Below are 24,897 nucleotides of genomic sequence, written 5' to 3'. Positions count from 1 at the left end.
GCAGTGTGGGCACACATCTGGAGCATATTGTCAGGTGGGGAAATGGAGGAGGAGGTATTTTAAATGACAACCTCCAAGCTGCCAGCTCTAAGTTCCCGCACTAATGGCAGCACTTTCTGGCCGTCTGTGCACCAGCTGACACTTCTAAAAAGACTCTGATGAAGACCCACAAAATTGGTAACACAGAATAGTATATTGTGTCTTGTTGCAGCTGAAGGCTGCTGGGGACTGTATTAAATAAACTGTAGACTCTTCACATGGTTTCAACAAGCATTTATTAAGTGTGCTAAATGTTGGGAATGCGAAATGCGCAGGGATGAGTTTGCTGTGTTCTTATGGAATAAGAATAGTGAGGGGAGACCATGGTGAGACCTTCTGCAGGAGCAGCAGAAGCAAGAGGAAGCTCTAAGTCTCCACAAAAGGATGAGCAAAGGCTCTGATGTTGCTGCCCTTGACTGGGGTGGGTAGGGTAGGTAGGAAGACTTCCTCACTCCTTGGAGAACATGGAGGCCTGATCCTTTTGACCTGAGGAACAGCTTTTACTGTCAGGAGAAAGCAGGACAAGTGAGGACAAGAGAGGGGTCAAGAAACACCCAATCAAGTATGGAGCATGGGTGAGCAGTAGCAGGTCAGAGCGGGAGGGACTGTGGGTCTGTCACAGGCTGTGTCCTGAGCCTGCTTGCACTTCAGGAGACTCCTGGCATCTGACCTGGTGGTCCTCAGGAGGTAGCAAGGATCCTGAGGAAGAACTTGAGTGGTCCAGGTCCCCATTTTCTTGAAATGAGCACAAGTTTTGTTGTAAGTCTGCAAGCGCCTCAAGCTGCTGCCTCATCTGCCTCTGCCTTTCTTCATATTCACAAGTTTTCCTCTTGATTGCTTTAAAAGAAAGAGAGTGGCTTCAGTGTGTGCAGGAATTTGATTAGGAATAGTGTACTGTCTCTAATCTGAATCAGTTCAGACATCTACCTTATAGCAACTGAGCCTCAAATGAGAAGACAGGGTAGTCTGAGGAGACAGTCTTTCCATGTCTTTGCTTCCTTTCTTGAGTCATGATGGACACCAGTGTGTGTCACATGACTTTGATACCTTCATGGTAGAACAAGGTTACACAGTGTTCATTCACTCAGAGGCTAGAGCATGTGGCTGGCCAACCAGTGACAACTGTTTCATGAGCACATCTCTGGCTCTAAGGACATTTGGTACAGCTCAGCTTTTGGTTCGATTTAGGGACAAAAAAAAAATGTTTACTGTAGAAACTTACCAAGGTCATTTTAGTTGGGTTTAGAATCCTCACAACTAAAATTTTAATTTCTTAGTTGTCAGAATGACTGCATACCTGCAGTTTGATTGAAATACTGAGTTGAATTGTCCAGACCAGAATGGTGCTCTCTCAGTATCTTGAGGTGCCCCTATCATGTGCTGTGTGACATTTTCCAGACACATAACTTTCCTGCTAAGTGGCATGTGTAATTACCAAGGGAAATACAGGTTTTTGAAGGCTGGTTTTTTAAAGCTATTCTTTTTCACAGACATTCTCAAGTGAATTTTAAAGTTATTTCTCTGCTGACTACAGCTGATTATTACAGAGTTCAAAGGAGAACAAGTAGCAGAAAATCAAAATGAGAAAGTCTGTGGATATTGAGGTGACACAAACTGTCTTCTAGTCAGGGAAACCTGCTGTCTAGTTGTTTTACTGACAAGAACATACTAGAAAAGAACACTGTCGGGCAGTGTGTTATGCGGTAACAGTGGAGAAGTTACTCAGACCAGTCCTTCGTGAATCTGTCTCACCCATATCCAGAGGTGGAGCACACGGAAGTGTCTGGAACTGAAAGAGACCATAAGAAATGCAGGCTTCTTATGGATTTTGTTGTATGTTTGTTTGTTTGTTTTAAACAACATTTCACTGTGTCGCCTAGGCTGGCAATCCTCCTACCTCTTCCTTTCAACCACTAGGATTACAGGTGTGCACCACAGAACACAGCTAAATGCATCAGTCTTTTGAAAGACTCAAGTCTCCTTAGTCTTGCCTTCTTACTACAATTTAAAACCAAAACCAACCCTCCCCCCCCCCAAGAAAATATAATTAGCTGTCTTGGGTAGTCTTGTTTGTTTGTTTGTTTGTTTTCCTGACTAATTTTAGAATTATAATACTTAGTATTTCAGGAGATGAGCTTTGATGACAAACCTTAGGAACAGAAAGAGTGAGAGGGACACAGGCTGAAGGGTGGACCACTAATGCTTCCTTCTTGCTGCCTTGGGGCAGAGACACTGCAGAAAGCCTCCTGAGCTCCAGCCTGTGCCTGTCTATGCAAGGGTCAAAATACTCTAAATTACTGTCAAAACCTTGTCTGTGTCTGCCTTGTCAGTCACCTTTCCTGTATACAAGCATTGGTAAGCCTCCCTGGAAAATAGAGCAGTACATTCCAGCCACCTACAAATAACTGCTCGTTCTAAACAGTGGTTTATTTGTCTGTACGGCTGTTTGTCTGTCCATCTGTCTGTCTGTCCATCTGTCTTAATGTCTATATTTCTGTCTATTTTTCTAATATTGATGTCTTCTGTATACTATGGAGGGTCTTTTTTTGCATGTTTTTTTTTCTATCTCTGCCAGGCTGCTTTTACAATGGACTTTTCATTTGTCAAAAAGTGTCTTTGAGAAAAATGCTCACTACCTTGTCACCTATCTGTCTCATCTGAATGATAAATGTCTCCAAAACACACTGTTTCTTATTTTATGAATCACCTACCTTCTTGGAATTGTATTAATGTGTCTTCAAACAGCCCACTCTCAAACAGTAAGGTCTGGATCCCTTCATAGTCTAGAGGGAGAAGCAATGTCCTGTGTTAATTTTAATGTGAATAAGTCACACAGGGAGAAAGAGAAAATAACCCCAATAGGAAGAGAGAGGATCAGAGGAGGGCAGCTCAGTGCAGACCCAACAGGGAACCTTGGGGAAGCACCACCTCACTATCTCTGTGCAGCTGGGCCTGCTGGGAAGGTAACACCTGTGTTCCAGGGAGCCCCCAGGTGATTACAAGGCACCCACAAATTTGAGAGTTCTTAGTCTTGAGAAAATGAGTAAATAAAATTATGAAGCAAAGGAGCTTCTTGAAAGGTTTACTGCTAATATTTCCTTTGGTTTTGTCATGACCTGCATGTGTGTGCTGTGGCAGGGACACAATATTTCAAAACAGGTGTGTGTGTGTGTGTGTGTGTGTGTGTGTGTGTGTGTGTCCTCGAGTTGAAGTTGTGGTTTAGGTACTTTTCAGCTGTCAGTCATGGCAGAAAGGAACTGAACTCAGGGCCTCTTCAAGAATATGTGTTCTTCACTACCAAGCTATCTCCTTCACCCCTGCTATAACTTTCTTAAGACCCTTGATTTATTAAGAAATAGAATTTGAGTCACATCAAAATTATAACCTGGGGCTGACTCCCAGCATCCATGTTGTATAGCTTACAACTGTCTATAATTCTGTCTCCAGGAAATTGCACAGTTCTATTCTCTGGGGTCACCTAGACTTACATGTCCATATCCTCTACACACACACACACACACACACACACACACACACACACACACCCTTAAATATAATAAAAGTATACCTTTAAACAGCAGATGCACCTGGAACAATTATCCAGCCAAACTAACAGAACAGTTCCTATGATTCCTCCAGGCAGCTGTGTGCACCGCTGGGAATGAGCCCTCCTGGCCTCAGAGCATTATTGGCACTAAAGGAAGAATCTGTGACTTTTATATGCTCTTGATTTGTTAACTTAAATTCTTTGGATTATTTTTTATTTTCTGTTTGAGTGTTTTGCCCACATGTACATATGATTACCATGTGCATGTCTAGTAACTAGAAGGACAGAAGACAGTGTTAGATTCCCCTCAGACTGGAGTTATGGTTGTGAGCCACCCTGTGGATGCTGGGAACTGACCTTGAGTCCTCCAGAAGAGGAACAAGTGCTCTTGACCACTGGGCCATCTCTCCAGCCCATGATGTGTGTTCTTAAAGAATGAGTTAAAGAAGGGAGGGGAAGCATGGGAAGGTGTGTTTTCTAGAATGTTTTTGCATGTATCCCATTCAGTACCTGACTCTGAAGCACTCTCATCCATAAATCTTCCATGAATTAAATCCATTTTTTCCAGGATCTGTTCAAATAATTCAGTAAGAAGTCCAGCGTCCTGGCATTTCTTGAGAAAAGGAGCTTTGACAGCTGCATCTAAGAACAAAGAATGCATCTTTAGGAGGAAACGGACAGCTATTCCCATCATGTGGTCACTTTATACTTGACCAGTTGATGAGTGAGCACACTTGTCTCATTTTTCTGTAGCTCACAGAGTAAATGCTCCAGAAATTTGTCTGTGTATAATAATGGAATGAATGATGTGGTTTTGTAAAATTTACTTTAAATGCTTGAGATGACAGCCCCTCATATTTGTCACAGATTTGGCATAGTAAGAACATTGCCACCTCTCACTGTGAGGGGTAGCACACCAAAGCACTCTGACTGCAAGCAATCATCCCAGTCTTTTTAAGTGTGTCTCATCAGACTGAGAAGAAATGGGCCATTCCTGCTCCAGTCACTTTGATACAGTAGTGTTGTAATGGGTTGCATAGTTATAAGAAGGGTTTACATCCTTATTACATACATATTAGAAGCCCACAAGAATAAAGATGGAAGCATGACAACATTCTATAAATATTTGGAGGCCACCATGTTTGCATAACCATCACTGAGAACAAACCTGTGTGGCCGTGAGGCTCTTCTGTCACATGTCTTTTGGAGCTACTGAGTTTCATCTTTTTTGGCTGGAAGAGAAAACCAAGATTACACTAACTTTTCATATTGTCCTGGAATAACACACAAAATCAAAGTGTTCTGCTACATAATCATGTCTGTTAATCAAATTTAACAACAACAAAAAAAGACATATTAGACAAACTTTCTCTTTCAGTTTGGTCTTGATGAACTCCTGGATCCAAATGGCACTCTCAAATAGCTAGGACCTGTGGGGTATGCTGTTCATGGCCGGAAAAAGTCTATTGAATAAGATGGAGAAATTATTGTCTGATACTAATTCAATGTATAGAGACTAATATAAAAACTGTTTCAAATCTCTCCATTTTTTTTTACATTTTATATCTACTAATTCAGAAAATTTTATGTTAGAAATTTGGTTAGTTGAGGACCATGTAGCTAGAAAACACTTGGTTATGCACAAATGTATGTCTGTACTCTCAGTGTGTTTAGGACACAAATTTTCACTAGCATAGTTCAAGGAATGATTGAGAGAAGCTGAGGGAGTAACATCATCCCCTGAGCCTCTTACTACTCTCAGAATCTCAGTATCGGTACTCTTCTTCCAACATATCAGGATGATCTGCACTTTAAGTGCCGGATTCTCCCAAAGACACCACCTCAATTCTATCATCAGCTCTATCAAGGAGAGAACACACATGAAGGGTGGTGTGCAAATGCCAGCTCCTTCAATGACTTGAAAACTGTCAGTCTCTGGCATTTAGAATTCTAAGTAAGGACATTATGTGAAGAAATTAGTTCTATCATTCAAATTACCTGTGTGGGAGGGCCTGATGAGAGGCGTTTCTTCTTTCCTTTTTTCTTCATGCTTGGGCTATCAGCTAAAAGAGAAACAATTTAATGGCTGGAATATGTAAAGCAAGATTGTCAGGTGGTTGTAGAGCACATCTTTAATTCCAGAAATAGGAGAAGAGGCACGTGGACCTGCTAGTTGAAGGCTAGCTGGATCAATACAGTAAGAACCAGTACTGCAATACTGCAATCGCTGTCGTGTGTGTGTGTGTGTGTGTGTGTGTGTGTGTGTGTGTGTGTTACTGTAAGCATAAAATAAAAAACAAATGCCAAAGTTGTTTAAAATCAAAAGACTGAATAAGCATGGACCCAAGCATGTGCAAATGTAAAATGTAAATACAACAGATGGTGTTTCATTGGACAGAATCCTCAAATCTGGCCATAGATAATACTTGTAAAGGTGCAATATTAACAAAGTTCCATGTTTCAGGATCCCATGTGCTCCATCTAATTCTTGCAAAAAGGTGTGGGCAGTCCTGTTGTCTTTGTCTAGAGTAGGCTTCTAAGTAAATAATTAGTCATATAGCTCAGGCTGTCCTGAAAATGATTGTCTCTGTTTTTGTATATGTGTGTGTATGAATATATATATATATATATATATATATGTGTGTGTGTGTGTGTGTGTGTGTGTGTGTGTGTGTGTCTGTGTGTGTGTCTGTGTGTGTGTGTGTGTCTGTGTGTCTGTATGTGTGTCTGTGTGTCTGTGTGTGTAGTCAAACACAGAGAGACCAACACAACACACACACATTGCTATCCTTATTCCCTGTCAATATACAGTAATGGAAAGGAACCCATTAAGGGTACTTTCCAATGACTTATAAACTAATGACAATGACTAGAGTTGGGTCAGTGCATGCAAGCACTCACTGCTCTTCCACAGGACCCAGGTTCGGCTCCCAGCACCCACATGGTGACTCACAACCATCTGTAACCTAAGGCATCCAAACAAACAGATGCTCATAAAAATTACAATTGAGAAGAAGTTAGATTATCTCAGGTTTTACTTAAGTAATTAGCTTTCTTTAAACTCACTTTAGACACTTACCACTTTCAGTGGTCTCTTCTTGTGGAGGATGCTCTGGGCAAAATACTCTGAAAATACAGAATTTGAAAGAATCACCGAATCATTTACTTTGTAGAGATCCACCTTTGCTCTGCATCCCCAGAGCTGGGAGAAAAGTTGCAAGCCATGCATAAGCTGAAGTATTCATTTTTAAAAAGAAATGTGTTGAAGTGTAAGTTAAAAGTTAACCTACATCCAATGTGGTTGAGGTGGCCATTGTACTGGTGCACTTTGAGCAGTAGAAAGAGGACTTTAGTCTCTGAAGGCATGAATGCTGGGTGAATATTTTGAACAGTCCTAGTTCCTATGCTGCGATGGGGGGACATCTAAAGAACTATGGTATCTTCACAGTTCACACACACATGCAGTACTGTGGAGAATGACTTTTCAGGATCAGAATTTGCCTTCACCAGAACTTGAGTTTGGTGAGTGTCTTCAGAGAGAAGGCAGCATGGCAGGCTAGAGAACTGGAGTGAGGGAGCTGTGAGGACTTCTCTGCCCAGGCTTGCCTTTCTCTTAGCCCTTATGAGACCAAGGGTCCTCCAGTTACCCCAGTGCCCCCCATGCAGCTTTCCCAGCAGCACTCAGCTCAGTCACCTCCTCTAGACCTGGGACATCTGTGCACCTTTCATCTGGTCTCAACTGCATTCCAGAGGGACTTGGATTTGTGCCCTCCCTTCCCCGTACATTGATTTTAGCCTTACACTACCATGCTTGGCTATGAGGTTTTGTAATGCATAAAGGGGTATAGAGAATATTAGAATAGACTCTCTCACCTGTGTCCTCCCCATCCCCAGTGTCAGTAATTTTCAAGTATCTGCAAATCCCCTTCATGCTTCAGCCCCTTCCATGAGTCAGTGTTCACTGTGGCCTCTCTGCACCAGTCCCCCAACCTGATGATACCTGGTTGGGTTCATTCTCTCAATATACCTCAGCACCTTGTGAAGTATCTTGGTTATTCTATGAACTTAAATGTTTATGTTAAAAATTTAACAACAAACAAGCCCACTTGTTCCTTTCTAAATAATTAAAATGTTTTTTTTTTAAAAAAGAGTATGTATTTCCAGTATGGTTAATGAACATTTTTTAAAAAGTTATCTCTGTAATTTCAAGGACAGCCTGGTCTTCTTGGTGAGACACTGTCTCAAAAAATAAAAACTTGTTACAGCAAGGATTTCATGTGTTTAGAACTGTCATGATAAATTGAGCTCTTTGTGAACGGAAACAACAAAAGTGAAATTCTAAGAATACAACCCCTGTTGGTTTCTCAATAACTCAAATATAAAAGGACTGTTCAAAACTGAATGAACTTTTATGAACAGTAACAAGCTGGGAGCTGTCAAGGTGACTCCTCAGGTGAAGGTGCTTGCCAAAAGCTCTGCCATCCTCAGTTCCATGCCTGGGTCCAATACTGGAAGCAGAGAGCTCATTCCCACAAGGTGGGAAGACAGACCCATGAACTGTGGATGAGTGAGTGAATGAAGGAAGATGTCTGCCTGCTAAAGAGAAGAACAGGCCTGAACTGACTCCTGTCTCTTGCAGGACATGCATGCTGCCATTTCGAACGTGGCTCTCCCAGGAAGAAGAGAGTACGGAGGAGATTTAGAAAGTCAAACAAACCCTTGAGTAGTTCTTTTTCCTGTCATGTGCAGATATGTGAAGCTGAGTTCCTGGTGGTGTCCCATAATTCTGTTCTCACATGAAACTCATTTGCATAAGTTAAGCCTGAGAAGTATGTCACAGGCTAGCCATTCCTTAATCACCCCACCCTCCACCATGGAGGTTGAAAGCTATTAGATTACTTGTAAGTTCCGTGATCTCCATCAACTTGAGTAATTGCGTGGTCCTTTTTGGCACAGATATAGTGGTAACTCTTCTTACAGTACGACAAATCACATCCCACGGTGGCACCTCCTTTGTTACAGAGTGAGCATTTCTAAAGAAAACAGATCATAATAATGAGTTAGTATTGTTTCTTTGCTAAAAAGTAAGGATGACATTAAATATTATTTAAACCAGCAGCCATGTATTTTTGTCCTGGATATCATTGGCATATCCCAGTCTTCATATCCACACAAAAGGTCACTTAGATTTGACAACCCATGAGTAAGTTTCACCAAACTGTAGCCAACTGGAATAGAAGGCTGGCATACACACTTGTATCTTAGTCTACACATATGCAAAACATGGTTGCCAGAAACATTCTTAGAGAAGAAAAAACACACTTTCTGCTTCAACACAGTGTTCTTGGGGTGAGTTAGTGGAGGGTGACATCTAGAAAGGGTGTTCCCCTTCTCAAAAGAGAAGAGGAAGGTAGAATGGGGGGGGGACTTTCATGAGAAGAAGAAGAGGAAGGGCTAATATTGGGTTGTAAAGTGAATGAATAAATAATTTTTAGAAGATTTTTCTTAAAGCAAAACTAGCCAGCTTCTTTATACCTAAGCAGGGAGTTGGTTGGGGGACCTTGAGCTTGATGTCAGAGCAGCTCCTATTGCACCAATAAAAATTGTGACTTCAGCTGGTCCTTTCTATTACTTCCTCTTAGATGGCCATTTCGTCCTGGGATGGTGGTACCTGCTCTACAGAGTTGCCATTGAAGGTAGTATGAAATAAAGGGGTCCTGTTGTGAATGTATAGAAAGTGAATGACACTGACAACACAGCTGAACAACACAGTATTTCTCTTAAACTCCAGTTTTTATTTCCCCATCTGGAGTTAGGTGGGTGTGGGCTAGAGACGCCTAGGCACTGCGTGGCTGCAGGAAGCGTTGGTGGACTACTAGACACTTATCCTGTGATGACAGACAGACAGCCGTGACCAAGGCTGATTGGCTCCATCCTTTGGCTAAAGGAGGTCTAAGCCCGATGAGGCCACTCTATAAAGTACGAGACAGCACTCATAGGATCCCAGGTAAGGATCCCATTATAATACATAAGGAAACACATGCAGAAAATTCAAGTGTAGGTGAATAACAGGACTACCATATAGGTAGAGTTCTAAATCAAAGCTCCTGGTTTAGAGCACTTATTTAATTATGGAGGAACCATATAGCTGCATAAACAGAGAAACACATAAGACCGCTACCTCACAATACACTTGCTGACAGTTCTGCAATGAGGGTAAGTCCTGTCAGAGGATAGAACTTCAACTGGCAAAATGCGTACAGAGAACTGAACTGTAGGGAAGCTTATAGAGCATATACTTAATTAGTGATGGATAGAGAATGGTCCAGAATACTGTGGATGGAGCCAATGGGCTGGCATCCCTGGCTCCTATAAGAAAGCAGACCAAGCAAGGTATGTGTAGCAAGCCTTGAAGCAGGACCCATCCATGGCCTCTGCCTCAGCTCCTGCCTCCAGGTTCCTGCCCTGTTTGAGATTCTGTCCTACTTCATACACAATGGACTGTAAGGCATATAAACCCTTTCCTCACCAACTGTTAGCTTTGGTCCTTGTGCTTCATCACAGCGATGACAACCTCAACTTGGACACTTCCCTCGGGAATAGTGTGAATACCTCTTGCATCCTTTTTTTTTTCCTCCACACTTCCAATGTATCTCAGTTTCCCAATAGGAAAGTCCATGAAAAGTCTCAAGGATAACAACCACTGTCTCAATATTCTATTTACTCAACTGCCCTCATTCTGGGCAGGGCTGTTTTCATGCAGGCAAACTCTACAGCAGTGGTTCTCTGGTTGTGGGTCACGACCATAGGAATGTGTATTTCTGATGGGCTTAGGAACTGGGAATCAGATCAGTGGCTAAATTAGTTATAAAGGTCCAAAGAAAATAAATTTATGGTTGGTGATTTCTAAAACCACTTGAGATATGTATTTTCTGTAGGAAAGAACTCACAGGTTCTAGAGAACTACTTCTCTAGAATTCAGTGGTAGCTTTCCTTAACTCCTTTCATGAACTGCCTCAAACCCAATTAGCACTGAGTAATCAAAATTATGTTTCATTTGATGACCTGCTGCTTTCTAATTAGAAGAACATAGCCTGCTGGAACAGATACTGATACTTTGCAATTTTACATAAAAGTGTGTCTCCAGTCATTTACACGTTACTGTGGGTGTGCTCAGAAGTGATACACTCAGACTTGCCATCCTGTTTACTCGTCTGCAAATGGCCTTCCATAAATGTAGCCAGGAGACACAGCGGACCTCAGATGAGAGACTCTGAGCCATCCTTTATGTCCTCAGCTCCAAGGCAGATGCTGACAGTGATAACCACCCAGAAGTGGTGCAGAAAGACATGTAGCCACCATTGACATTCAGAAGGCATCTTGCTCCATGTCAAGGATAAAGCCCTGAGTTCTGGATGCTGCCTTCAGCTTTGTGGCACCAAGAGGACCAGCTAGCTGCTTTAGGACAGGAGAGCAGAAGAACCTAGATGGTGCTGTTGAGCTGCTGAAATTGGTGCTTGCTCTGCTGGAATGACAGTAAGGACCTGTTACACCTGTCTGACCAGAGAGTTTTCACTTGAGAGAAGCCTCTCAAGCCTGCTCTCCTGGTGTGTGGGACACTCAGTTGTAAGCAGACAGCATCAGCTGAGGCAGTGTCTCACAGTCCACCTTCCAGCTCTCCATATGGTTCTCAAACCGCACTTTACCATAGACTCTGATTTTAGATGAGAGAGTCATTTTTATTTTTACTTCTGTGTATGTGAGTCTGAGAGATCATGTGACTTACGGTCTTATGCACTTATGGTGCATGTGTCAGTTGAAGCCATCAGGGGGTGTCTGATGCCCTGAAGACAGAGTTACAAGCAGTTGTGAGTTGCCATTTGGTCGCTAGGCACCAAACTCAGCTGGATGGGTAGCAAGCATTCAGAACTGCTGAAACATCTCCATGCCCACGATAGACAGTCCTTTGAATGTAGTACAGAAGACTCATGACATATGAGTAATGAAACATGTCAACTTACCAGTCTTTTCCCTCTCCAGATCTCTTTCTTTACTGATTTGACATCAAAGTTTCTAGCTGTGTTAGGTGGATCATGAATCTCACACTCCACCAGTCCTGATGAATACAGCTGCAGGATGAGAAAAACAAAAAAACAAAACAGAGTTAGTGTGATGTAGTCCTGACTGACACAAGTCAGAGATGGTTCTGAAAAGGCTGAAGAGGAGTGCAGAGTGGACGATGGCTCAGAACACTGGCCACTGTGCAGTAGAACAGATGCAAGCCATGTGACTCCTGTGAGAGTCCCGTCTGCAGACACAGTTGTACTTGGTAACTGATCTCTATTGATTCTGGAGCCAGGCAGACAGGGCTCCTACGGCAATGGCTGAAGCCATGCAGTCAGAGAAGCCAAAGCTAGGGACAGAGGCCATTCCTGATGGAACTTAAACTTGAAGAACTGTGCCTGCCTCCACAACCATATGACAGCTCTTCACTCTTGCTGTTGACATAGGGTCTCATGGTAGCCTATCTGGACTGGAACTCACAGAATCCACCTGTCTCTGCCCCTGAGTGTTGGGACTAACGCCATACACTAATATGGCTTTTATGATATTATTAAAGACAGGATCTAGTTATACATCCCACTGTACCTGAAACTTGGCCTCTTCCTTAGCTTCTGAGCAGTGGAAATGCAATTATGACAGCTAAGACAAAACTGCCTTGTGTATTTTAGTGACCACAAGTCTCTTCCCTCTTGAACATTTTAGAGGATGTTGAGATAGCTCTGTGGTTCACCATGTGTACTGTTCTTCCAGTTTTCCACAGGATCTACATCCAGCTCCCAGCTCTAGGCCACCAGCTCACAATTGTCTTAACTCCAGCTCCAGAGGGTCACACACATGTGTACATACATACATTAAGCTCTTTCTAAAATTTAACTATGTGTGTGTGTTTATGTGTGTGTGCTTGTGTGTTCTTTGTGGTGTGTGTGTGTATCCTGGTGTGTTCCTGTTCATGAATGTGTGTATCTATGTGTGTGGTCTGTGTCTGCATGTAGAGGACACAGATTTACTTTGACTGTCATTCTCTATGGTACTTTGGCTTTTTTCTAAGATTTTTTTTTATGAAAATGAGTGTTTTGCCATCGTGTATGTTTGTGTATCATGTGTGGGCTGGTTTCTGCAGAGGTCAGAAGAAGGTATTGGACTCCTGGAAGTGGAGTTACAAATGCTTGTGAACTCACCCCTGTGCTGGGAACTGAACCTGGGTCCTCTCTGCAACAGCAGCTTCACCACAGAGCCATCTCCCCAGCCCCTCTCTACCTTATTTTATGAGATAGTTGCTCCCTGAACCTGGAGAGTTCACAAAGTCGGCTCCCCTGGTTGGCCAGCAGGCTTCTAGAATCCTCCTGGCTGTACTCCACAGTGTGGGATTGCAGGCAGTAAGTTCACATGTGTCCTGGGGATGGAAGGCAGGACTTCATGCTCATGTCTCCAGCACTTCACTAACTGAGCCACCTGCTTTCTAGTCTCAGATAGCTAAAGTTCCTGTGTCACATAAACCTAAATAATCTGCCTGCTTTCAATTTAAGGCTAATGTCACAGAGCAACTCAAAAAATGAAGAGCATATGAAACATGAGAAAAAAGTAGTGAAGCTTTCTTAGGCAACAATTTTTCATAAGAATTAGAAATTATAGGAGAGAGAAGACTGAAGGAGCTGAAGGGGTTTGAGGCCCCATGAGGAAAGCAACAATACCAACCAACCAGAGCTCCCAGGGTCTAAACCACCAGCCTGGGAGAACACAGGGAGGGACCTATGGCTCCAGCTGTGTATGTAGGGGAGGATGGCCTTGTCAGACATAGGCGAGAGAGGGAGTCCTTGGTCCCATGAAGGCTGGATGCCCCAGTGTGGGCAAATTTGAAGGCGGGGAGGTGGAAGTGGGTGGGTGGGGGCACATCCTCATAGAAGCAGGAGGAGGGGGCATGGGGAAAGGGGATACCATCTGAAATGTAAATAAAATACCCAATAAAAAAATTAATTTCAAAAGAAGAGTTAGAAATCATGGTGCGAACATTAATCCTTGCATGGAGAAGTCAGAGAATGGCCCTGCAAAGTAGTTCTGTGCTTCCCTGATGATTTGGAGTTAGGGTCTCTGTGTTTCTGCTGCTCTGCTTCAGTTGCAAGCTTCATGCATGGATATGTTTGTACTTTATCATGATTTAAAGTGGCTCTTTGAAAGATACTGAGAGAAAAAGTTGGACCAATGCTAATGTCTAATTTTGATTGTTAAACTGTGCTTATGAGAGAAGGTTCTTACACACTCAAGCAAACAGGACAGATGATGCATAATTTAAAATAAGTCTGACAGCTGGATATGGCTCTATGGACCATGCATCTCAGCACTCACCAGACTAGGGCAGACAGATCCAAATGAGCATGTCCAACTCAAAGGCCCTCCACCCAGGGAGACACGATTCACGTGATGATAATCTCCTATCAGTGATCTTCCATGGTGGTTTGTGAGCCACCACATGGGTGCTGGAAAAGGAACCTGGTTCCTCTGGAAGAATATCTGGTACTTTTAACCACTGAGCCATCTTGTCAGCCCCACACATGCAGTTTTAAAGTTATATATCAATAACTTACCAAACAGTTTTCATGAGCAACTATATTCGCTGATGGTGCAAAGTATATCTGACTCCACTCATGGCCTTCAGGGCAGAGGGCACATGTCTTTTTTTCCATCTTTTCTATAATCTGACAGTCACCTATAAATAACATCCAGGTTAAAACAGAAAAGCATTTATATAGCCTTGCTAGCTCTTTCAACTTAAAGAAGCATGCAAGGCTCTCTTATAATACAGTCTTAACTCCTGGAACAATTACAAATCAATGATCTAATTGGTAAAAGGTAACATCTCTTATGTGGTACAGCTAGCGTCTCTTTAGAACTGAAGACCAGTGCTGTCAACAGAAACAGAACAAGCTACGAAGGTTGGCTACAGTGTCACTGAGAAGCTTCTAATGGTCTTACTGAAATGAATAAAATATATTTAAAAAAATCTCTGATGATGTCTCAGAGCTATGCTTACCTATGGGCAGAGACAGGAATGTAGAGCAAAGGTTGACAGCGTGTCTATTAGGCAAAGACAGTAGGTGTAGGTTCACCTCTGGGCCTATGAGCTCCCTTGCCATGGGATCTTGGTCAAATTTACAGTACAAGGCACATGCTTCCTCCTGCTGGCCCTAACTCCAATTAGAAATCAGTTGGTCACCCCTATAACATGGTGTCACTCTTGCACCCAGGAACATATCTTGCCATGTTGGTTGTTGTCGCTCACAGTGTTCACAGCACTGTCAGATTGTGGATTACTTTTCTTCTCCAACAAGCTACATGGCACCTTTCACTACATGAGAGCTTAGCCAACAGGGAAGAACCGCCTGGTTATTGCTTGATTTCTCTGTGTTCTGTGTCTAACAATGTTGTTTCTTTAGCAATTGGGCCTCATTATCAAGGTCTCACCTTGTCACTGTACAGGGAATAAGTGTCTGTGGAATGCTCAGCCAAGAATGAGACAACTAACAACTAACAATCACACCACAGACCCCGAGGCTCAGGGAACATGGTGGAAGCTGGGATGGAAGGATGCTAAGATCCATGGAAGCAGTGTCCTCTAGACATGACAGAAATGCTCTGATCATAAACTCAAAGCAGCTGTGTTTGCAGCTAAGGTTGCCCACAAAAGGCCTGCGTAGGATCAATCTAGTTAAAATTCTAGCTGGCATGGTAGTGGGGGTTGGGGGACAGCACTCACTAGCATCCACCCCTAACTGAGAAGATCTGTCAGTTGATGGTTTGTGAGGCTAGCTGTGTTGGTTTTCCTGTAGGGTGTGGCCTCTGTTAGGCCTACTATGCTTCCGTGGTTATACACACACACACACACACACACACACACACACACGCACGCACGCACGCACGCACGCACGCACGCAGACAGACAGACAGACAGACACCCCAGGGTAAAGAGCAATAGCTCTGTAGACAAATGCTCATATTTGTCTTGCAGAGGACCCAGGCTCAGTCCCTAGCCCCTACCTGGAGACTTACAATCATTTCTATCTCTAGATCCAGGAGGGAGCTTTGCCTTCTTCTGCTAAACACTAATTCATACAAGTACATGGGGGCTATACAAACATTTATGCAGGCAAGATAGTCATACACAAACTAAACCTCAAGAATATACTAGTTGCAGGATGGTTACAGGCTGGAATAAATCATTAGTCAACTGCAAATTTAGCTGTAGACATCTCTACCAAGTGGGTGAGAATAACGGATCCCTGGGTTGTTTCAGGGATGGAAGGATGCTTTTGCTGAACACAGTGACTTCCCTTGGGCAGTGATCACTGCTATCACTGTTGCTTGAAAGGGCTGGAAAGGTTTGGCATTAGGGCCTTCCTATTGTGTCTGTATTTCCTGCTTTAACCTTTGGGTCAGGTTTCTACTGGAGAGACAGGATTGGGGCAGTGCTGTAGTAACCTGTCAACACCAGCTTTTGTGTTTCACATATTTTTCTTTCCTGTTCCAGAGAGAACTTCCTGTGCATTCTTGAGCTTATGATTTTCTAAGACAGTTCAAGAAGCCTGTGGACCACAAACCTGACAAAAACCTGGATTGTCATGCTTTTGTGATAAGAGAAAACCATCTCAAGAAGATTGTCACCATGAGTGGCCCTGAAATATCAGCGTGTACAACACAAGCTTTTAAGACACTGATGGCTATAAGCAACACATACCCCCAAACTGGTCCTCAGAATTCTCCATTTGCCACAAAAACCTGGACTTCCTTTCCAGATGGCCAGCATCACCAACACACCCTAGCATCCTTTCCCAAGAGCATGTTTTGACTATTCCCTTTACAGTGCAGAGCTTCCAGAACTTTTGAGAGAGGACCCAAGAGGGTGAAACAGGCCAACATAGAGGCTTCATGTTCCTGAGGTTCCCAGTACCTACAGCTTTCCCAGATATTGTAAGCCCAGAATCACCCTCAGTAGCATCCTGCAGTCTCCCTGGGGGTGGGGGAGTGGAGTGTGGCATGTTCCTGCTGCCCATCTCTAGTACTCACCCATTGAGACTGAGCCACAGGGTGGTGCTGTCTCTTGGGCCATGACTGAGTACTTGCACTCTTAGAAGTGCAACTGAGTTTCTAGTTTCTGGTTTCCAGCTTCTATGTCTAGCTTTTAGTTTCGTTTCTCTAAATCTGTGTGGTGAAAGAAACGCCCTAATTGGGAGGAAGTGCACGTTGTGAGCTGTATGCTGGCAGATTTTCAACTCTGAATAGTCATTTTAAAAGTACTTGGGTTTGGTTTCTCTGCCAATGTGATGAAAATTATGGCCAAAAGTAACTTAGGGGTGGATATGGTTTCTATGACTAACAGATTGCCGTCATCATCCAGAGAACAAGGAAGAAAGCAGGAGCAGGGAGGCTTTCTGGCTGCTTCCCTTGGCTCTCTAAACCTGCTGTCCACTACAGCCCACAACCACTGGCCCTGTGCTGCTGCTGCACACAGTGACCCGTGCCTTCCTCCATCAACTTGCAGTCAGGACAATGCCACACAGGCCACTCTGATGGAGGCAAATATGGAGAAGGTCCTCTTCCCAGGTGTGTCAAGTCGACAACCACAAATAGCCTTTAACCAGCTGGAGAAAACCCACACCAGACACCCCTCCTGTGCCTGTGCTTAGTTTAAGGAACAACTGGTCTGTCCTTCTGAATATTGTAGCACATTGTTCGGCCTATGTGTGTGTATCTTTAAAGAACACAAAATTAATAGATCTGAGACTCACGTGCCAGTAAGGAGTCTTTATTTAGCATCCATGGGCTACAAAGCACCACAGAAATGTCGACCTTTTAGTCCCAGTAGCAAAGAGAAATATCAATGTAGGCACCAACATACAGGAAGTAGAATTTTAATATTTTATTCTTTTGTGGGAGAAATCAAAAATAAAGTCTAAGGGGCATGCACTCTGAGAGGACAGAGGGCAGCCTGTGCCTGGCAGAAGAAAGCCAACTCAACAGGGCAACCTGGACAGCCTGGGCAAAATGAAAGGTGCTAGCACAGGATGGCAAGGGCCTTGGCTAGGCCCTGGAGAAGGCCTTTCACACACTACCAGGAAAAATAGATGAACAAAACCTGTACTTCTGAGAAAAGTCTCTAATTTCCAAGATAAAGAGCAGACAAATATGGGAGACACAGACGTGTGGGGGGATATATCACATAAATGCATGTGCAAAGAGAAATATCACATGAATGAATGTGTGTGTATACATATTATATATACACAGTCATTGAAATAGTATATTAAACTTTCATTACACATAATTTTGTGTGCATTTTAGTGTGTGCACATGTGTGCCACGACACATAGGGCAGTTAGACTCACTTCAGGTTAAAGTAATTCTCTTCTATCATGTGGGTTCCAAGGTCTGATCAGGCTGTTATGCTTCATAGTATGTGCCTTTACATACTGTTTCACATGCTGAGTTATCTCTTTGGCCCATATCTAATGTCTTAAAAAACAAAATACCATTAAAGCCACCGAACAAAACAGGATTCTTGAAAGCAATCTTCTGTAACGGAAGTACCTTTGAGACAGAGTCAGGCAAATCTCAATGAGTTTGAGGCCAGCCAGGCCTACATAGCAAGACCCTGTCTCAATACAAAAAAAAAAATCTAAAAGAAGAAAAGGAAGCTCTTGGGAGAGATGGACCATTGGTTAGAGTGACAGAAGTATAGACATAATTCCTGAATTCTCCTTTCATTAGTTCATAGAGTCAGGGGTGGGATGTGCACCAGTGATCTCAGGACTTTAAAGGACAGAGACATGATGGTTGCTGGGCCTGCTGGCCACCCAGGGTAGATGAAATGGCAAGGCAGGTTCAGAACAGACTGTCTGACCAGAACAAGTTGGAGATTGATACAGTGTAACACCCAATATCCATACTCATTCAGACACACTAAAAGAAAGTCGCTCTTAGAAAATGACTCTGAGGGAAAGTGTGTTTATTTGTCGCCTTAGTGCAATGTATGATTGACAACTCAGTGTTACTTCCTAATGTGATTGTCTAATACACACAGAAACCAACAGATCTCTAATTGGTATTAAAGTCTGGTCAATAAGACAACATGTTTGGGCCTAGAACCAGCCAAGAATTCAGAGCTAGTGAAGTCTTAGATCTTAGAGAAAAACCAACAACTGCCACCTTACTAAACCAGCATGATCCCTAACTACATTGTAAAGTAAATACGTCCTTATACCCATACATGAGTATAGCTTCACCCTTCTTCAACGAAACTTCTCTTTGCAAAAGCAGAGGGAGATTCTTATAACAAACTACAACTGATCAATATGCAGTTGCAGAGCCCAGCCCCAACTAAGGCATCAACATATTACAACTCCTATGCTTGAGATCCATTGTGGAAGAGGCAGAAGGATTGAAGAGCCAGATGAACAGGAGGTCTGCTGTGAGATTCTGTCTCCTGGAACTGACAGAGAAGCTACAGCCATCAAGTCTCCCCAACATGGCTGCCTAACACAGGCTGACCAAGGGACACCAAAGGACATGCTAACATGGGAAGAGAAAAGCCTAGAAGGCCTCAACCTTCCACAGAGAACTACAGGTAACCAAGGATTGCTGAAATCAGAAGAAATAAGTTTTTCCCAGGGAAGAACACATCAATTGGTCATCCAATAGCAACCTTGAAAACAATGTGGTGTCTTTGGCAATAGGGTCTTATGATCAGGTTCTCAACTGGTCATTGTGCAGAGAATAGATGTCTGTGGAATGTTTAGGCATACTTGAGACAACTAACAATCATCCCACCTCCTCCAAGGCTCATGGAATATGGTGGTAGATGGGATGGAAGGATTCTAAGATCCATAGGAATAGTGTCTTCTAGATATGTCAGAAATGCTAGAATCATAAACTCAAAGCAGCTGTACTCACAGCTTTGGTTGCCTGCAGAAGGCATGCATCAGATCAAACCAGATAAAAATGGGGCAGCAGTCACTAGCATCCACTCCTAACTGAGGAGATCTGTCAGTTGATGGTTTGTGGGGGAGGGAGTGTTGGTTTTCCTTTAGGTGTGGCCTGGCACCTACAATGAATTAGTCTGTGGACACACATATCCCACACACACCCCCACACACCACACAGGCATATATGTTCAGCACTATCTAGAGATTGTAAATGAGTCCAAATGGAGAAAAGAGCAAAGGGAGTTTTGAGAAACACAAGGTAAAAGGCAGAAGCAAGAATATCATATTAAATGTAGCAGATGTCTGGACCAGAGGCTAGATAAGCAATGTCAATTCTACACAACTTCCTTTAAGGAAGTTTTAAGCTTAATGTAATCTCAATGCACATACATATAGACATACATACATACATACACACACATATACACATACATACATACACACATGCATACTAGATACTAGAACAATAGCTCAGTAAACAGAGACTCTTGTGCATTTTTGCAGAGGATCCTGGCTCAGTTCCTATCACCTACATTGTGACTATAACCAAGTCTAACTCTCTATTCAGGGGAAATCCTATGCTGCCTTCTCTATATAATTCAAGCATCAAGGAAACATGTGGCACACAGATATTAATGCAGGCAAGATAGTCATGCACAAAATAAATCTCAAAATATAGTAGTTGCAGGATGGTTACAGGCTGGAATAAATTGTTAATTAGTCAACTGCAAATTTGGCTGTAGACATCTCTACAAAATGGGTGAGAATAACGGATCCCTGGGTTGTTTCAGGGATGGAAGGATGCTTTTGCTGAACACAGTGACTTCCCTTGGGCAGTGATCACTGCTATCACTGTTGCTTGGAAGGGCTGGAAAGGTTTGGCATTAGGGCCTTCCTATTGTGTCTGTATTTCCTGCTTTAACCTTTGGGTCAGGTTTCTACTGGAGAGACAGGATGGGGCAGGGCTGTAGTAACCTGTCAACACCAGCTTTTGTTTTATCCCTGTTGTCCTCTGTGCACTATTTCTATTTCTTTACCCAGATAGGATTTCCTTTCCATTTTTGAGTTCATTGTTTTTCAAGATAGTCCCAGAAGCCTGTGGACCACAACACTGACAAAAACCATGGATTGTGATACTCTCAAGATAAGAGAAAACAATCTCGAGAATATCACCAGGGGAGTCCCTGAAACATCAGCCTGCACAGCACAAACTTTTAGTACACTGAAGGCTACTTGCAACACACAACCCCAACATGTTTCTCTGTTTCTCCAATTGCCCTCTAAAGACTGAGATTTCCAGCAACCCCAGTAAAGTCTGCCTTCCCTTTCCAGCAGTCTGTCTTGAGTATTAATTTTACAATGCAGAGCTCACAGAGATGTGAAGCAAGGACCCAAGAGGATAGAACAGCTTTCAACTTCCTGAGTTCCCCAGTGCCTGCAGATGTCCCAGATACTGTAAGCCCCACTCCACCCTCACCAGTGTCCTGCAGTCTCCCTGGGGGGAAGTGGACTGTGGGACCTTCCTGCTGACCCACACCCTAGAACTCACCATTGGGGACTGGGTTAGAGCACCCTGGTTCCTCTTGGGCCATGGCTGGTACTTGCACCCCTTGAAGTGCCTCTGCAAGTTTCTAGGTTCTACTTTCTTTTTCTCTAAATCTGGGTGGAGACTGCAAACAGTAATTTGAGAGGAAGTCAAGTTGAGGTCAGTGTGCTGGCACATTTTCAACTCTGAGTATTCATTTAAAAAGTGATCTAGTTTGATTTTTCTGTTGGTGTAATAAGACCCAAGGTCCAAAATAACTTAGAGGAGAAAAGGGTTCATTTGAGCTATGTAGGGCAGTAGACCATGAGAGGCATCTTGGTCCTTAGTTGAGCTAAAGCTTTTTCTATAAGCCCCAGAGATCCTGAAGAGACAGTAGGAGCTTTGCCTGCTCCCTGGCACCAGGTCCCTGTCACTAGCTGCAGTGCCCCATAGATTGGTAGCCATCAGTCACATAAGGGCAACACATTAAGATCCCCACATTTAGAAAAGTATGTGACCTGTGGTCATGTGGGTTCAAGACAGATCTCCATGCTAGTAAGGTACATTGAGGCCTGGAAGGCTTGGCCAATAAGCTTTCCTTCGCAGACATTCCTCCCTGCCAAAGATATTTCATCTCAGGCCCACCCTGAGAAGTGGGGTATGGTTTTACACATCCACTTTCCACGCTGGCAATAAATGATTCAGAACCATGGACTGTCTCTTTTCACAGGGATCCGCCTTGCCATGGAGAAGTCCTTTGCCTATGGAGTCACTGTCTAATCTCCTATGGAGGCCCCTCTCCACTTCCAGTCACAACCACTTCCAAGCCAACCACCTTCAAGCCAAGGACTTTCCCCTTGGGACCAGCCAGAGCTCCCCTCCCCCACCTCCACCGGTTCCCTCACCCCCAGGCCTAAGGTTAGATCCAGCCTGAGGCCCCAGATTCCTGTTCTCAGCTCTTCTGCAAGTTCCAGCAATGCCTGGGTGGCCAAGAGCCTGGGAATTACATGGCCCCAGCAAACTCGAAGGCCTGGCGACCTCCAAACCAACTCCAGCTGTCCCTTACCTCAGACTGTGATAATCACCTCAGACGGTAGATAATCTGTAGAACCACAGTCCTGTAGACTTAGGGCCTCAAAACAGCAACTTTAGGAAGTTTACTGGTATTCTTTTTTTTTTTTTTTTTTAATAAATCTCTTTTGATTTTATTTTTTTAATTTATTTATTTTATTTATGTGAGTACACTGTTGCTGCCTTTAGACATACTAGAAGAGGGCATCAGATTGCATTATAGATGGTTGTGAGCCACCATGTGGTTGCTGGGAATTGAACTCAGGACCTCTGGAAGAGCAGTCGCTGCTCTTAACCGCTGAGCCATTTCTCTAGCCCTACTGGTGTTCTTACTTGAAAATTTTCTCCACAAAAAAAAGCACAAATTACAGCTGCAAATCCACACCCATAGCAGCTAGAGAGAGTGTGTGTGTTTGTGTGTGTGATTATGTATGTGAATATTTATGGTAGTGAAAGAAGTTTTTTTTTTCTTATTTTAGTCTTTGAGTATTTCTTAATGCAATCTTATTAATTTATTTCTCGATTTTGTTTTTTAATTTATTTATTTATTCACTTTATAACCCAATATCAACCCTTTCTCTTTCTCTCCTCCCAGTACCCCCTCACATAAGTTCTCCCCATTCCATCTCCCTCTTCTCTTTTGATGACCTTCCACTGAGGAATGGGTAAAGAAAATCTGGTTCATTTACACAATGGAATACTACTCAGCCATTAAAAGAAGGACATCATGAATTTTGCATATATATATATATATATATATATATATATATATATATATATATATATATATCATTCTATCATCCTGAGTAAGGCAACCCAGACCCAAAAGAACATGCATAGTATGTACTCACTGGTAAGTGGACATTAGCTATAAGTACAGGATAATCATGATATAATAAACACACCTAAAGAAACTAAAAATTCTGAGAATCTTTCTCAGAAGAGGAAACAAAGTAGATATCTGAAATTGATTTTGATTTTACTCATAGAAAAATAGAACAATCTTTGGAATTAATGTTTTCTTCTGGTGTAATAATGGAAACCAGAGAAGTCACATTTCTTAAAAGAGCCCACACTGTATCCTTGAACTTATTAGACTTATGATTGATAGTTGAGTATTTACGATGCATTTATGTAATTTCTTGAATGATACATTAATAAACAATCTCTTAAAAAGAGGTATATTCAGTTGTGGTTGGTTTTCCCCTTTAGAATATAGTACTATGTGACAATAATGGAGAAGAGACTGAGGGAAAGGTGGTCCCGTGACAGGCCCAGACTGGGATCCATCTTAAGGGAAGGCTCCGAGGCCTGACACTGTTACTGATGCTATGGTGTGCTTACAGACAGGAGCCTAGCGTGGTTGTCCTCGGAGAGGCCCAACAAGCAGCTGTAAAGAGTCAGATGCAGATGCTTACATTCAACCAGGGGACAGAGTCCAGGAATCCCTGTGGTTGAATTAGGGAAAAGCTAGAAGAAGCTGAGGAGAAGGGCAACCCCAAAGGAAGATCAGCAGTCTCAACTAACCTGGACTCCTGAGATCTCTCAATCACCGAGCCACCAACCAGGCAGCACACACCAGCTGAAATGAGTCCCACGACATATATAGCAGAGGTCTGACCTCATTGAGAGAAGCACCTAACCCTTAAAAGACTCAAGGCCCCAGGGAGTGGGGAGGTCTGGTAGGGTGGGAGCGGGGTGGAGACATTCTCTTGGAGAGGGGGACAGAGGTCTGGGATGTGGAACAGTCAGAGGGTGGATCAGGAGGGTGATAAAGGCTGGACTGTAAAAAAAGATTAAAGAATAATAAAAAAAATGAATAAATGAAGTAATGAAGTAATAAATAAATGAATAAATAAATAAATAAAAGAATTTAGTACTATATAGCATGAAGAGGGAGGCAGTTGATATTTAGATAGAACATAGATTAATTTGTGAATTTAAATGAAACAATAGGTCCTAGAGGGAGAAAGAGAGTAGACGCCAGGAGCTGGGAGAGGACACAGACGTTAAAGGCATAGTTTCCTTTTTGAAAGGTGAAGTGGTTTAGAATGATAAATAATTTTAGCTGTATTTGATGCTACTGAATTATATATTTTTAAAAAGGTTGATATGGAGAAAGAACAAACAAAAAAGGGTTGAGACGTTAAATTTTGTTACATAGATTGTGTCGCAATTTGAAAAATTAGCAATGTTAGAATAAAAGTAAGGTAGCACTCTGAATGTGTCAAGTAGTTCTCAACTACCTCACCAACCAAAAGATCTTTTTTCTGTTAGAAGAGGACAGTTGGTCCAGCACATAGAAGAGGCATTCGAGTTGGGAGAACGTAAAAATGAAAAGTAGCAACCACTGTCCTTAGGAGACATACCAGTTCTTAGGGAAAGTGGAGATCAAGCTAACAACCGAGGATGGGATGTAATGGAATATGTAAAGATTCCAACATGAACTTTGTACATGGAGGGGAGGGTGCATATGCCATGGCATCCTTGTGGGGATCAGAGGGCAACTGGTAAAAGTAAGTTCAGCTGTCTGGGTTCTGGTGTTAAGCTGAGGGGTGTGAGTATTCAGCTCATTTTTCAGTAATAACACAGCAGGTTTAGTTGAGCAGTCTGCCCAATATACACATATATTATGAACACCAAACAAGTGGTGCCTTTTCTGCCATATAGATTAGTGA

General features: G+C 42.8%; 1 protein-coding gene across 2 annotated transcripts; it reads right to left on the bottom strand.

Moving 5' to 3' along the window:
* Positions 1-258: 258 nt before the first annotated feature.
* On the bottom strand, positions 259-21,278 carry LOC117706101 (PHD finger protein 11). 2 transcript variants are annotated; one of them, XM_034498940.2, is made up of 10 exons: positions 21,173-21,278; positions 14,233-14,354; positions 11,608-11,715; positions 8,486-8,619; positions 6,666-6,712; positions 5,585-5,649; positions 4,755-4,818; positions 4,097-4,228; positions 2,751-2,822; positions 259-876 (listed from the first exon to the last, which is right to left on the bottom strand). In XM_034498940.2, exons 1-10 carry the CDS (start codon positions 21,213-21,215, stop codon positions 656-658), a joined length of 1,008 nt encoding a protein of 335 aa, XP_034354831.1. In that variant the 5' UTR covers positions 21,216-21,278; the 3' UTR covers positions 259-655. The 2 variants fall into 2 exon arrangements, with proteins under 2 accessions (XP_034354831.1, XP_034354830.1); XM_034498939.2 differs by lacking the exon at positions 21,173-21,278 and adding an exon at positions 16,709-16,811.
* Between the last annotated feature and the right edge of the window lie 3,619 nt (positions 21,279-24,897).

This window comes from Arvicanthis niloticus, chromosome 3 (genome assembly GCF_011762505.2).
Source record: "Arvicanthis niloticus isolate mArvNil1 chromosome 3, mArvNil1.pat.X, whole genome shotgun sequence".
Lineage (NCBI taxonomy): Eukaryota > Metazoa > Chordata > Mammalia > Rodentia > Muridae > Arvicanthis > Arvicanthis niloticus.
Note: the sequence above shows the minus strand (reverse complement) of the source record. Positions and strands in the feature narration are given on the sequence as shown.

Bases quoted from the DNA above. Each gene is read 5' to 3' on its own strand.
- LOC117706101 (XM_034498940.2), bottom strand. From the start codon at position 21,215: ATGGCCCAAGAGGAACCAGGGTGCTCTAACCCAGTCCCCAATG. The intron at 5,650-6,665 runs GTAAGTGTCTAA...TTTCTCTTTTAG, and splicing joins AGAAGAGACCACTGAAAGTG to CTGATAGCCCAAGCATGAAG. The intron at 2,823-4,096 runs GTACTGAATGGG...TTCTCCCTCTAG, and splicing joins TGAGAGTGCTTCAGAGTCAG to ACTATGAAGGGATCCAGACC.